Genomic DNA, 13,734 nt, shown 5'->3' with positions numbered 1-13,734 from the left:
ATGGGAGGGTGGAGGGACGGCGCAGGAGAGGAAGGCCCCCTATGAGGTGGATTGATTCAGTGACTGGGATAATTGGGATGGGAGTGTCAGAGACAGTGCGATTGGCACAGGAAAGAGCGGAGTTTAGGGCTGTTGTACATAGGGTCGCTATGAGTCGCAGGCGACTCGATGGAATATAACAACAACAACAACAACTGGCTGTCTCAGGTTTTAGAGTACAGAGGTGAATAAAACAAGTCCCCACTCCTAAGTGGTTTAAATCCTAGTAGGAGACATGCAGTAAGGAAACATGTATACATGTCAGGTGGTGCTAAGCACCACAAAGAAAATGACACAGGAAAGGGGAACAGCTGGTGACTGAGGAGGGAGGGTACTGTTTTACAACAGTGATGAGGAAAACTCCAGTGAAGGGGCACTCGAGCGCCCAGAGAAAGGTCCAGCAACTAGAGATATGTGAGGCAGGAATATGTGTGTGTGGCAACAATGAGAAACGGGGGGGATGTTTGTGTTTGGACTGAAACTGGGGAGAGATGAGAAGGTAGAAGAGTGAGGTCACAAAAGCCCTCAAGTTTTTTGCAGATTTGTTTTAATCTGAGTGAACTTTCAGAGGATTTTTACTAGAACTACACACTCTGATTGACATTTAAAATAAACCAAAACAAAATACAACCAAGAGAGAATAAAATCAATGAATGGGACTTTCTAAGAATCAAATCCCTATGTATATCCAAAAACTTTTCCAACAGGAAAAAAGGAAAGCCACAGACTGGGAAAAAATATTTGGTAATGACATGTCTGATAAGTGACTTATATCTAGAATTTATAAAGTACTAGAGCAACACAAGATAAAGGTATACAACCCAATTGCAAAATGGGCACAGGATATGAACAGACACTTAACCAAAGCAGACATTCAGATGGCAAAAAAACACATGAAGAAATGTTCAAAATTCCTAGCTCTAAGAGAGATGCAAATCATAACAACTATGAGATATCATATCACCCCAGTAACAACAGAGCAGCAAACAACAAATGCTAGCAAGGTTGTGGAGAAACTATAACCTGTATTCACTGTTGGTGGGAGTGTAAAATGGTGCAACCACTATGGAAGGCAGTATGGTACTTTCTCAAAAAGTTTGAAATTAAAAAAAAAAAAGTTTAAAATAGAAATACCATTTGACCCAGCAATTCCACTACTGGGAATATATCCTAAAGAAACCAGAACTGCCACCCAAGCAGATATATGGCTTCGTTCACAATAGCAAAGAGTTGGAAACAACCGAAGTGTCCATCAACAAATGAATGGATAGAGAAGCTATGGTATATTCACACAAAGGAATACAATGCTGCATTGAAAATAAGGAACTCATCAAATTTTATACAAAATGGGTGACCCTGGAGAACATTATGCTGAGTGAAATATCTCAGTCACAAAAGTACAAATACTGCATAGTGCCACTGCTGTAAAGTGGGACTGACATCAGGGTGGGGAGAAACCAAGAGGGGATAAATAATGTATACTGCATTGAAACAGATGAGGGTTTAGGAAGAATATATGATTAGGTATTATAGTCATGACAGGAGTCCAGAATGAAAGATGCATAGTGGAGTGGACTTGGGGGTGGGGTGGGCGTTGTATAAGAATGAAAGAATTTTTTTTTAACTTTTCAAAGAGAAAAGCTAACATGGGGGGAGGGCTGGGCTAGACAGGCAGAAAAGTACAACAATGAATGAATGGAAATCTAAAAAAAATAATAAAAGAAACAGAATCCTGGGCAAGGTAGAGGGTTAGTGAAAGAAAGGAAGGTTATCAGTAAGCTGGACTGATACAGTGACCACCACAATGGGCTTATACATGACAGAGATCATGAGGGTGGTGCAGATTACAGTACCACAACAATATGGTGTAAATTAGTACTCAGAAAAGTTAAATAAGCCCTATTACAGAAGACAAGGAACCAAGTTAAGAGAGGTCAAGCTAAGTGGCCAGCTGAGTGGCCATTATGCTCTAACAATGAAGCATTGGGAGCTCTAGCAGCTTAGTGATAAGGAGCTGCATGGCCAATTCAAAGGCACATGGTTCAAATTCACCAGCTTCTCTGGAGAAAGATGGACAATCTCCTCCAAAGTGACTTACTGCCTCTGAAAACCCACTGGAGGGTTAGCTACGAGTTAGTTCTGACTTGACGGTACATAACAATAACAATATGGAATTTTAAGATTAGTTAAGGAAATAAAAAAGCAGAACATTAAAATCTTTTAAAAAGTGTGTCACCATCAAAAGACAACCCATGACAAATTCACACAGTGAAGTCTTACTGAGTCCTAAGGAAAAGTGAAGTTCTGATGCGCAATATAACATGGATGAACAATGAAAGTATTATGCTAAGTGAAAGAAACCAGACACGAAAGACCACAAACGGTAATCAGGCAGTTCCATGGAGACAGAAGCAGATAGGCAGCTTCCAGAGGTTGGAGGGAGGCAGAATGGGGAGTGACCACTTAATAGGGATGTGGATTCCTTTTGGAGTGATAAAAGTTCTGGAACTAGACAGTGGTGATGGTTATATAACACTGTGAATGTCCTGAAGATCACTGAAAAACACGTTTGAGAGATTAAAATGGTACCGTTTATGTGAATTTTATCACACTCAAGAAAAAGTAGAGTGGAATTTCCCATTTTACTCAGGGTCTGAGATTGGAAATAGTTTATCATACTTAACCAAGTATACACACTGAAAAACTTCACACCATAAGCAGAGGATGCTTTGCTAAGTGCTTCTTGGTCAAGTTGGGTAGCCTTCTGTCGTTATTATTGTTATGTGTCATGTGAGGTGGTGTGTCAAACCATATAGTTATTTGTATATTATGGATATTACTGATGGGGAAAATTCTCCTTTATGAAGTGGGAAGAAGTCAGACTTGGCTTTCCCCACACTGCATTAATTTTATAAATTTTAGCCCTTGAGTATGTTGTTACATATCCTTGAGTTCAATGCATAGTAACCCTATGAACAAAAGATGTGAACCTTGCCTTATCCTAGGCCATTTCTCATAATCTCCCACATTATTTAAGCCCATTGCTTCAGTTACTGGTCAAACCACCTAATTGAAGGTCTTCCCCTTTCTCTGATCTTTCCCAACATGATCTTTTCCAAGGACTGGCCTTTCCTGACCACCTGCCCAAAGCATATGAGATGAAGTTTCACCATCCTTGCCTCTGAGGAGCACTCTGTCCATGCTTCTTTCAAAACAGACCTGTTTGCCCTTTTGGTAGTCCCAAGAGCATGTTGTCGTTGTTGTTATGTGCCATTGAATAACCTGGGATCACTGTGACTCTGTGTACAATAGCTCTGAATCCTGTTCGATCCTGGGCCAATCTCTGTCTCTGACACATCTATTCTCATTATGCCAGTTATTATGTCAATCCATCTCATCTGGGGTCTTGCTTTTCTGCACTGTCCATCCACCCGTCTAAGCTTGATGTCCTTCTTCAAGGACTGGTCCCTCCTGACAACATGCCCAAAGTATATGAGATGGAGCCTTAAAATCCTTGCCTCTTGGCGAGCTCTGGTGGCCTACTGGCAAGAAGCTGCACTGCAATCTCAGAGGTACATGGTTCAAATCCACTAGATGCTCTGCTGGAGAAGGAGGAACAATCTCCTCCTGTATCAGTCAGATCTGATTTGATGGTACACACAAAAAATAATGAAATAAAATAAAATTTAAAAAAAAATTCCTTGCCTCCAAAGAACAGCTTGGCTTTACCCTCTCTAGGAGAGATCTGTTAGTTTTCTTGGCAGTTCATGATATGTTCAATACTCTTCTCCAGCACCACAATTCAAAGGCATCAGTTCTTCTTCTGTCCTCTTTGGTCATTGTTCAGCTCTCTGAGGCATGACAGGTAATTACAAGGATCATGGCCTGGATCAGGCACACTTTAGTCTCTAGACTGACAGTGTTGCTCTTTAGCACTTTGGAGAGGTCCCTGACAAGCAGATTTTCATAATGTAATTCATCTTTTGATTTCCTGACTGCTGGTTCCAGGAGTGTTGATTGTGGAACCAAGAAAGCTGAAATTGTTAACAATTTCAATCTCTTCTCCATCTATTATGAAGGTGCTAATTTGCCCACTGGTAAGAATTTTTGTTTTCTTGATATTGAGCTTTAATCCATATTGGAGACCACAGTCCTTGACCTTCTGCAGCAAATGCTTCAGGTCCTCCTCATTTCCAACAAGGAAAGGTCACGTCATCTGCATAATGCAGGTTGTTGATATGTATTCCTCCAATTCTAGTGCCACATTTCTCCTCATAAAATCCAGCCTCCTGAATGATCTGTTCCATATATAGATTGAACAGGTATGGAGATAGGATGCGTCACTGATTTCCTGATTCTGAACTATGCAGTGTTTCCTTGCTGTTGTCTGACACCTGCTTCCTGGTCCAAGTATAGGTTTTGCAAAAGCACAATCAAGTGTTCTGGGATTCCCACTTTTATCAAGGTTAGCCACAATTTGTTGTGATACACACAGTCAAATGTCTTTGCATAGTCAATGAAACACAGACAGACACTGTTCTGGTACACTCTGTTTTCAGTCAAGATCCAGCCGTCATTTTCAATGATATCCCTAGTGCCATGGCCTCTTTTAAACCCAGCTTCTATTTCTGGTAGTTCTCTGTCTATATACTGTTTCAATCTTTTTTGGATGATCTTCAGCATCTTTTACATATTCTGCATGATGAAATAGACCAGGAATATGCAATATCATGCATGCATATGGTAGTTAACCTGTATAACTACGTAGATGACTGTCTCCAGGAAAAGCTTCTGTGAAACTGAGTTGTGAGCCGAATTACACTCTTTACACCAAAACACCATTTTTACTTGGAAGAATGCCTGACAGCCAAATTATCGTTATTTAGTTTTGGGTATCTGGTATTCTCTCAAAAAAGAACTTCAAGGGAAAATTATTGTCATCCCCCGCCCCCAATAATAAAACCAAGCTTTTAAGTTATAATTGGGATTTTTAAAAGTTCTGTTTTCCCTGATGAGCTTAATAGCTTCCCAAACTTAAAGGTTTTCTGATAAGACTGGTAGTAATACAGCAAAAGCCGTGAAAGATGAACTCTGTGGAGGGAGAATTTGTCAAAGAAGCAAAACACAAATATTTTCCACTCAAAAATCAACAGAAAAGTATAAGGTCACCACCACACACTTGGCCAAAGGTGGAAAACTTGTGAGACCCAGAATAACAAGGCAATCCTGTAGCGTTCTAGCTCTTAGGAGTATCACATTACTGTATTAATACAGGTGATACATTTAGTTTTATACTGTTCAATTAAGTGTGTTAATATTTTTGAAGATCTGCATCATTAAACTAATATTACTTCAAATGATCAGTGTTACCAAAAACTGTGCCTAGCTAAAAAGATCCAGTCAAAATGTAAGCTAGACTAACAGGTTTAACTAACAGAATGAAGTGTTCAATGATACGATTTCAGATTATACAATGCAGATGACTTTTAACAAAGTATGACTTGTTAAATGTTAGTGGCATAACAAAGAAAAGTCACACATACCCAAAAAAGTCATTAAAATGTTCATCTCTTTTCCAATTAAGTAATTAAGAGGTATCAACTTAAGCTAAAATAATACATCAAGATAAGACTGGTTGCAGAATTTGTCTATAAAGTCAATAAGTAGAGACATCTTTAAAATATAATACAACACTTATGTGCTCCCTTTTTTGTTTGGAAAATAGTTATTTTCACTAAATATATGCAATTTGTGTATGTAAGAAATGTGTCTAATACTATCATCTTTCAGTGCAATAATTACTTTCAATTTCTCAGTTTTATGTTCTAATAAGATAAATATTGATACTGAAACTAACCTAACCAAAAATTCTTCAAGGTCAACATTTTTTAAGGGATGAGCCAAAAATTACTACTATCTTAGATCATTCTCTGTTTCTATTCGTAAACTTGAAAAGTAATCTACCCTTATACATAGTAGTTTTAGAACATTGAAAAGGCATTTAAGTGCTGTAGTATGGCTCAGAACAAACAATAAATGATACATATAAGATCTCAAATCCTAACCTCTTGGAAATGTTTTGGGATGTCTTTCTGGTAAGGCACACTTGCCCTTGGTTTTATAATAGGTCATTACAATGCATGGGCATATTTCCTCCCATGTAATTTACTGCCTCTGAAATTCCAATCGAATATCAGTCAATTCTGATTCTATAGCACACAACAACATTATAATGCTTTTTAGGCATACGTTAGATATCCAGTACGGAGCTCTGGTGGTATAGCCCACAGAGTGCTGCACTACTAGCCCAAAGGCCATGACCCTGTGGGAGTTCTAATCCACCAGTGGCTCCCCACGAGAAAAATGGGCAATCTCTTCCCATGAGATTTACAGACTTATATGGGGTCAACTGTGAGTCATTTCTAACTCTACAGCAACAAGTTTGAGGGGGCTTTCCAGGTATCTCTTGTTATGTGATACTGAGTTGAAACTGACACACAACTGACTTTCCAGCAGGTTTTCAGAGGCTCTAAAAATCACATGGAAGAAGATAGTCTTTCTCCCAAGAAACAGCTGGCATATTCAAACCACCTGCCTTTGGGTTGGTAGCATAACCCCTTACCCACAAGACCACCAGAGCTTCCCTTTAAATATCTTGTTGTTGTTGCGTGCCATCAAGTCAGAACTAATCCACCAGCAAGTTTTTAGAGTCAGTTAATCTCATAGGAGGAGACTGCTGACCCTTGTCCCACAAGCTGGTGGATTTGAACTGTGTGCCTTCAGGACTGCAGCACAGGTTCTTACCACTAGGCCAACAGAGCTCCCTTTTTTAAGTATCTAAGAAGTAAAAAATACTGGTCCAAAATACAAAAAGATTAATTTATCTTGAGGCTATCCCCCTCTTCTCAAAATTCACTTCCCACGGAACAAAGATAAGAGAAAATTGAGATCATCAATTCCAGTTGAGGTAAGAGGCCAATTGTACAAAATCTTTTAGGAAAGGAAATCAATTCATTTGGGAGCCAACTTAGAGACTTGGGTTTTCTCTGGAAGGTTTATGGTTTAGTGTGAGCTCTGTTCTGTTTAATCCTAAAGGCCATACAAAACCTCTGTAATTCAGTGGGCTCCTCTACTCACCGAAGTCCTCAACTCCATTAAAAAAATGGTGGTAACATTCAAAATGGCTTTAGATGACTCAGCTAGTCTCAGAAACAGCTTGGATTGCAGACTATCAATCGCTAGGGCATTAGTTTAAAGTGTACTTGATTCAGGCCATGGTCTTTTTGATTACTTGCTATGAATCTGAAAGTTGGACAAGGGCTAAGGATGACAGAAGAAGAACTGGTGTCTTTGATCTGTGGTGTCAGAGAAGAGTACTGAAAATTCCTCGGACTGTCAAAGACCAATCAAATATGTCTTGGAGAAAGTGTGACCAGGATGTTCCATAGAAGCAAGGATGGTAAAGCTTTGTCTCACATACTTCGGGCATGTTTCCAAGCACTACGCTTGGAAAAGTAGAGGGGCAGGGTAGGAGAGGAAAACCCTCAAATGAATTGACTGAAAAATGAGTTCAAGTATACTGAAGATGGTGAGGATAGTAAAAGATAGGGCAGGGTTGAGATCTGTTGTTCAAAGTATTGCTAGGAGTCATGGTCAACTCAAACAGCACATAACAAGAAGGAGGGCTCTAGGAATGCTAATAACAAAAATTTTTAAAGAGTAAATATTTTTAATGTATTTTTTTATGATGTTAAAACGTGTCAAGCATTGTTTTAAGTATTCTTTGTAGATTAATTTCCATAGTGGTTCAAATCCACCAGCCATTCCACAGGAGAAATATGTGCAATCTTCTCTGGTACTATTTACAATCTCTGAAAACCTGTTGGAAGGTCAGCTATGGGTCGGTTCCACTCAATAGTACACCACAATAACAAGTCCTTACAAGTTGGTGTGTGATTTCCCTTTCTTCTGGTACTCACCAAGCCTACATTATATTGCTTTTGAAACTACTAAATTGTTACCCTACTTGCCTCCTACGACCCCTAAAAATATTAATAAATCCCAGATTTCTGTGAAAACTAGATGATCACTAACACCATCCAAACGGCTGAAGAGTTACTAGAGAAAAGAGGTGACACCATTTCCTATAATCTGTTTACTCTTTCAAGATATTAGCTTACTATCAAAAAGAAGAAAAATGGAAGTACTTTTTCTAATTGTAAGGTTACAAGGAATCAAAACTAATCAAATGACTGGGGAAGCTCTGGGGTATCCCTCAAACAGAATCAAAGCAGCATTCCAGAAACATACCTGTTGGAGCCATCTTTCATATGGACTTTGGCATAAAGAACGTCCACCATGCCTGGGTCATCGTTCATATATTCTATCCCTGCCATCTCTGCTTCCAGGGGTTTGCCTCCAGAAATCTCACTACAAAGGGAAAAGGAAAAAAGACTTTTACAACTGCTGATGCTGAGAGGGCAATTAGATTCTGGAGTTTTGTTAAAATTCACAGTAAAATATTACAAAAGTGAAGTTTTTTTATTTTAAAATTTCTCCTAATCATCCATCTAATTTAAAAATAAACAACTGTTCAATGTAGACAAACTAGAAAACACCAAAAGTATTTCCAAAGTCATGCTATATTTATCTCAATACTTTATAATCTCTCTAACAGAAAAAGTTGAGGGTGACAATTTTGATTGACAAAGACTTTTACCATGTTGGCTTCCCAGGTCTGAGTCCTTTGCTTGTAAAAGTTACCAATAGTAGCTCACTCATTTACCAGTGGTAGAGGTGTAAACAGCTATCACAACCTTAAGAGCAATCTGAAAATATTTGTGAAAAGCCACCAAGAATTGAAATCCTTTGCTCAAGAACTCCATTCCTGGATCCTACCCTAAGAAAACAACTTCTGAACTCAAGTATATAAACAAAACTTGGTGGGAGTGTAAAATGGTGCAACCCCTGTGGAAAGCAGTATGGCGCTTTCTCAAAAAGTTGCAAATAGAGATACCATTTGACCCAGCAATTCCACTACTGGGAATATACCCTGAAGAGACCATAGCTGACATCCAAGCAGATATATGCACACCCATGTTTATTGCAGCTTTGTTCACAATAGCAAGGAGTTGGAAACAACCTAAGTGCCCATCAACAAACGAATGGCTAGAGAAGCTGTGGTATATTCGCACAGTGGAATACTATGCTGCATTAAAAAACAAGGAACTCATGCAATATTATTAAAAATGGTTGACTCTGGAGAACATTATGCTGAGTGAAATATCCCAGTCACAAAAAGACAAATATTACATGATGCCACTGTTGTAGAATGGGACTGTCCTTGGGGTTGGGGAGAGACTGAGTAAGATGGGTTCAATAATGTATACTGCACTGAAACAGAGGAGGGAGAAAACTGTTTAAAAGAGATATATAACTAGGTATTTCTGTCATCACAGGAGACTAGAGCGAGGGCTACATGGTGGAGGGGCCTGGGGGAGGGTTTGTAAAACAATGAAAGAATCTTTTCTTTTACTTTTCCATAATTTTTGGACTCATGTACTTATAACTTGTTAGTCAAATTTGTGTCTTCAAGGATATGAACATGTACGGCCAAGCACAATCAATAAGAGTGCATCTAAATTCCAAAATCAATCTCCATAATAGTCTATGTGTTTCCTACTGCCAAAGGGGCCCTTTAGAGTAGTGAGAGAAGATCTTCACCCTGAAACCCACAGCGTCCCTTTTCAGCAGGAAGTAGCTAAGAGAATACGCCATCCCCTTTTCCTTATGACTCAGGGTGAAGTCTCTCTCAGGGAGGAGTGATAGGGAATGGCAAAGGACACACTGACAAAGAAGATTAATCAGAACTGGCTTTGACAAGCACTGTGGCATTTGGACAAGAACAAACTGGGAGGAGGGTAGAGAGAATAGTGCAACAATGAATGAATGGAAACCCAAAATCTCTGTAAATGTTTATGAAAATTAATAAAACAATAGAAAAAAAGAAAAATATATATAAACAAAACAGATGAAAGAAATGTCTCCTTTCAAGAACTGCAACTGACAGACACAGAAGGAATGACGGAATTAGGATAGCACCACTTTTCAAGCCCTAATGAAATAATCAGGGGAGCTTTGGTGGCCTAATAGCAAGAAACTGCACTGCAATCCCAAAGGCACACTGTTCGAACCCACCACCTGCTCTGTGGGAGAAGGATGGGCAATCTCTTCCTGTGCAATTTACTGCCTCTGAAAACTCGCTGGAGGGTCAGCTGTGGGTCAGTTTCTGCTCAATGGTACACAATAATAACAGGCAATGATCACCAATGGCTGCTAGATCTTGGTCAAAGCTGGGGGAAATAAAAAGGTACCTCTATAAAACCCATTGCTACTGAATCAGTTCTGGCCCACAGTGACATTATAGGGCAGAGCCAAGTTGTTCCACAGGATTTCCAAGGCTGTAAATTTGAACAGGCGCAGTCAGCCTCATTGTTCCCACATGGGATGAAGATGGCAGTTTCAAGCGACCTTTTGGCTAGCAGTCCAGTTAAGCCCCTACTAGGGTAGAGTGTATCACTAATGGATCCATGTGACCACATCTAAACTTACTACTCAACCTTAACATCCCAAAAGGAAACAACCAGATAGGATGTTCCTCCTCACATGACAGGAAGCCCATGTAACCACCTATGGTCTTGTCCAGAAATTGAACTTGCATTAGATTGGGCTTCTAGATCTAACACAACACAGACAAATCCAAAATGTGAAAAATCCTGTATGACAAATGACTTGGTTTCTTCAACAAATAAACAGTACAAGGGAAAACAAGGGAGGACTTATTAAGGCTTAAAGGAGGTTTAAGAAAATCTGTTAACAAAATGTAACATGTAGACTGAATCCTAATTCAAATAAATCAAGAGTAAAAAGATCATTGTGAAAATGCTTACGTAATATTACTTAAAAACTGACAAAATTGGAAAATGGACTATTGATTAGACCAAAGTACTGCACTGATACAGCCTTAAGAGTAGAAGAGCAGAAGATGATTTGGTAATAAAAAGCAATGAAGTGCTGATGTTAAGTTACATACAATATCACATACACTGCTAAATCAAAAGGACCAGTCACAAAAGGTTACACATTTCATGGTCCTATTTATAGGAAATGTCCAGTCAGTCCAGTCAGTCAGAGCGCAGAGATAACAAGGAGAAGGGTGGTTGTCTAGAGTGCTGGCAGTGGGAGAAAATGGAGAGTGACTGGTCAAGTACTAGCTTTCTTTTTGAGGTGATGAAAATGTTCTAAAACTGTGGTGACAGATGAACAAGTGTGAATATACTAACACTGTATACTTTATATAGGTGAATTGTAGGTTATATAAACTGTGTCTTGATAAAGCTATTTTAGGACGAAAAGGACTCCAACAGTCACTGCTTGCTTTGATGATGAAAGGGGCCACGAACCGCGGAAGGCAGGCAGCCTTTAAGCTGCTGGAAAAGGAAAAATGGCTTTTTCCCTCTGAGAGTTCAGAGGAATGCTTCCCAGCGGACTCCTTAACTTAGCTCCGGCAGGACTTGCCTGGGATTTCTCACCATCATAACCGTAAAGTAATAATTCATGTACTTTTAAGTTTGGGGAGTGGGGTGAATTTTGATATCATGAGTCAATGTTTAAATTCATAGGAACACCCTTGTTCCTTGAAAACACACACTAGGCTCTAAGAGGTAAAGTAAAGGGAGAGGCATTAAGGGAAGAGCACTCCAGATAAAAACAAACACTAAATCCAAAGGAAGGTATGAGCCAAACAGGGAAATCTGAAAGCTGACTGGTGTATCTTTTCTAAGATGTGATAATGGTTTTGTTTAGAGTTTTAAAAATAAAAAAAAAAAAAGCCTTTTATATTTTAGAGATGCACATGCTAAAAAGAAACATTTTCAAATGAGATGGCCTTCTAACTGGGCTTGATTTTAATCCTAAAAGGAAAAAAATCTTTAAGTCCAGATACAAAGGGAGCTCTGGCGACCTAGTGGCAAGAAGCTGCACTGCAATTCCAAAGGAGAGCAGTTTGAATCCAGCAGATGTTTCCCTGGAGAAGGAGGGGCAACCTCCTCCCGTGCCAGTTGGATCCTATTCGATGGTACACAACAAGAAAAAAAGGTGGGGAAAGGAGTACAGATGCACATGCCTGACCATCTGCTGGTAACTGCTGTAGAGCATGAGGTGGTTCATGATATTATTCTTTATTCCCCGGCATATACCTAATATTTTCCCTAACGAAAATTTGAGTTTTGTTTGGCTGAGTACAGAATACTTTATTGATGGTATAAGAGAAGATGGGATCTCTAAGCCCCTCTCCTCTCTCAGGAGGACTACATGGAAACTGTCAAGGATGTGAGATTCTCAGTGTGTGTGTCTGGAGAAGTCAAGCTGGAGCAATGAATGACTCCTCAGCAGCTGAAGGTCTGTCTCTCCTCTAGTGTTATGCTGGAATTGGTGGTTCAAATGGCTCTTAATTCTTTGGAGGCAATGTGAACAATCAGGTCGACCACCCTATTGCTATAGCCAAATTCACTGTCATACCAGGAAATGAGTTTGACCAAGTGGTCATTCAGGGCAATGCCAGCCCCAGCATCAAAGATGTAAGAGGGGATGTCACTGTTAAAGTCAAAGGAGACAACCTGATCTTCAGTGTATCACAGGATGCCCTTGAGAGGCCCTTCTGATGCCTGCTTTACTACTTTCTTAATGTCATATCTGGCAGGTCAGATCCATACTGACACATTGTGGGTGGGGATATGGAAAAACCAAGCCAGTAAGTTTCCCATTCAGCTCAGGGATAACCTTGCCCATAGCCTTGGCAGCACCAGTATATGCAGAAATATGTTCATCCAGCTGCATGGCCATCACACCACAGCTTTCCAGAGGTGCCATACACAGTCTTCTAGGTGGCAGTAATGGCATGGCATGTGGTCATGAGTCCCTACATGATGCCAAAGTTGTCATGGATGATCTTGGCCAGGGGGGCCAAACAGTTGGTGGTGCAGGAGGCATCGCTGACAATCCTGAGAGAATTGTCATACTTCTCATGGTTCATGCCCATCACAAACATGAGGGCACTGGCAGAAGGAACAGAGATAGTTACTCGTTTAAGTGGGCCCCAGCCTTCTCCAAGGCTAGAAAGACACTAGTGGCTTCACAAAATACTCAGCACCAGCATCACCCCACTTGATGCTGGTGGGATCTTGCTCCAGGAATATAGTGATGACAACCTTCCTATTGTTAGTCCTGACAGTGCCAGTGAACTTGCCAATGGTGGAATCATACAAATTATGTATTTAAGGTCGATTAAGGAGTCACTGATGATGAAAACATCCACTTTGCCAGAGTTAAAAGCAGCCCTGGACAAGTTGTGCTTTAATCCCGAAGGTACATGGTTCAAATCCACCAGATGTTCTGCTGGAGGAGGGGCAACCTCTTCCTGTGCCAGAAAGATTCAACTTGATGATACACAATAACAAAAGCAACAACAGCAGCCCTGGGTATGTAAAGCAATATAAAATAAAATTTATTTTTTTTTATTGGGAAAAACATATTGGGGGTACAAGGAGGTAAGGGTTGGGGGCAGAAGGGTGAGGATGGGCCAGGATGCAGATGCAGAGCTGCACAGTTTGGTCAGTGGGGGGAGCAGGTGAAGGA

At 40.0% G+C, this 13,734-nt stretch overlaps 1 protein-coding gene across 1 annotated transcript in view; it reads right to left on the bottom strand.

Annotated features, from left to right (window-relative positions):
- The window catches only part of ASCC1 (activating signal cointegrator 1 complex subunit 1), a 165,435-nt gene that overhangs the window by 77,477 nt on the left and 74,224 nt on the right, over positions 1 to 13,734 (bottom strand). Inside the window, exon 6 of the mRNA XM_006888965.1 lies at positions 8,350 to 8,469. Within this exon, the coding sequence (XP_006889027.1) occupies positions 8,350 to 8,469 (120 nt within the window). The remainder of the gene's footprint in view (positions 1 to 8,349; positions 8,470 to 13,734) is intronic.

The sequence above is a fragment of the Elephantulus edwardii genome, unplaced genomic scaffold (assembly GCF_000299155.1).
Source record: "Elephantulus edwardii isolate Elephantulus edwardi_28Jun2011 unplaced genomic scaffold, EleEdw1.0 scaffold00074, whole genome shotgun sequence".
In the NCBI taxonomy this organism is placed as follows: Eukaryota; Metazoa; Chordata; class Mammalia; order Macroscelidea; family Macroscelididae; genus Elephantulus; species Elephantulus edwardii.
Note: the sequence above shows the minus strand (reverse complement) of the source record. Positions and strands in the feature narration are given on the sequence as shown.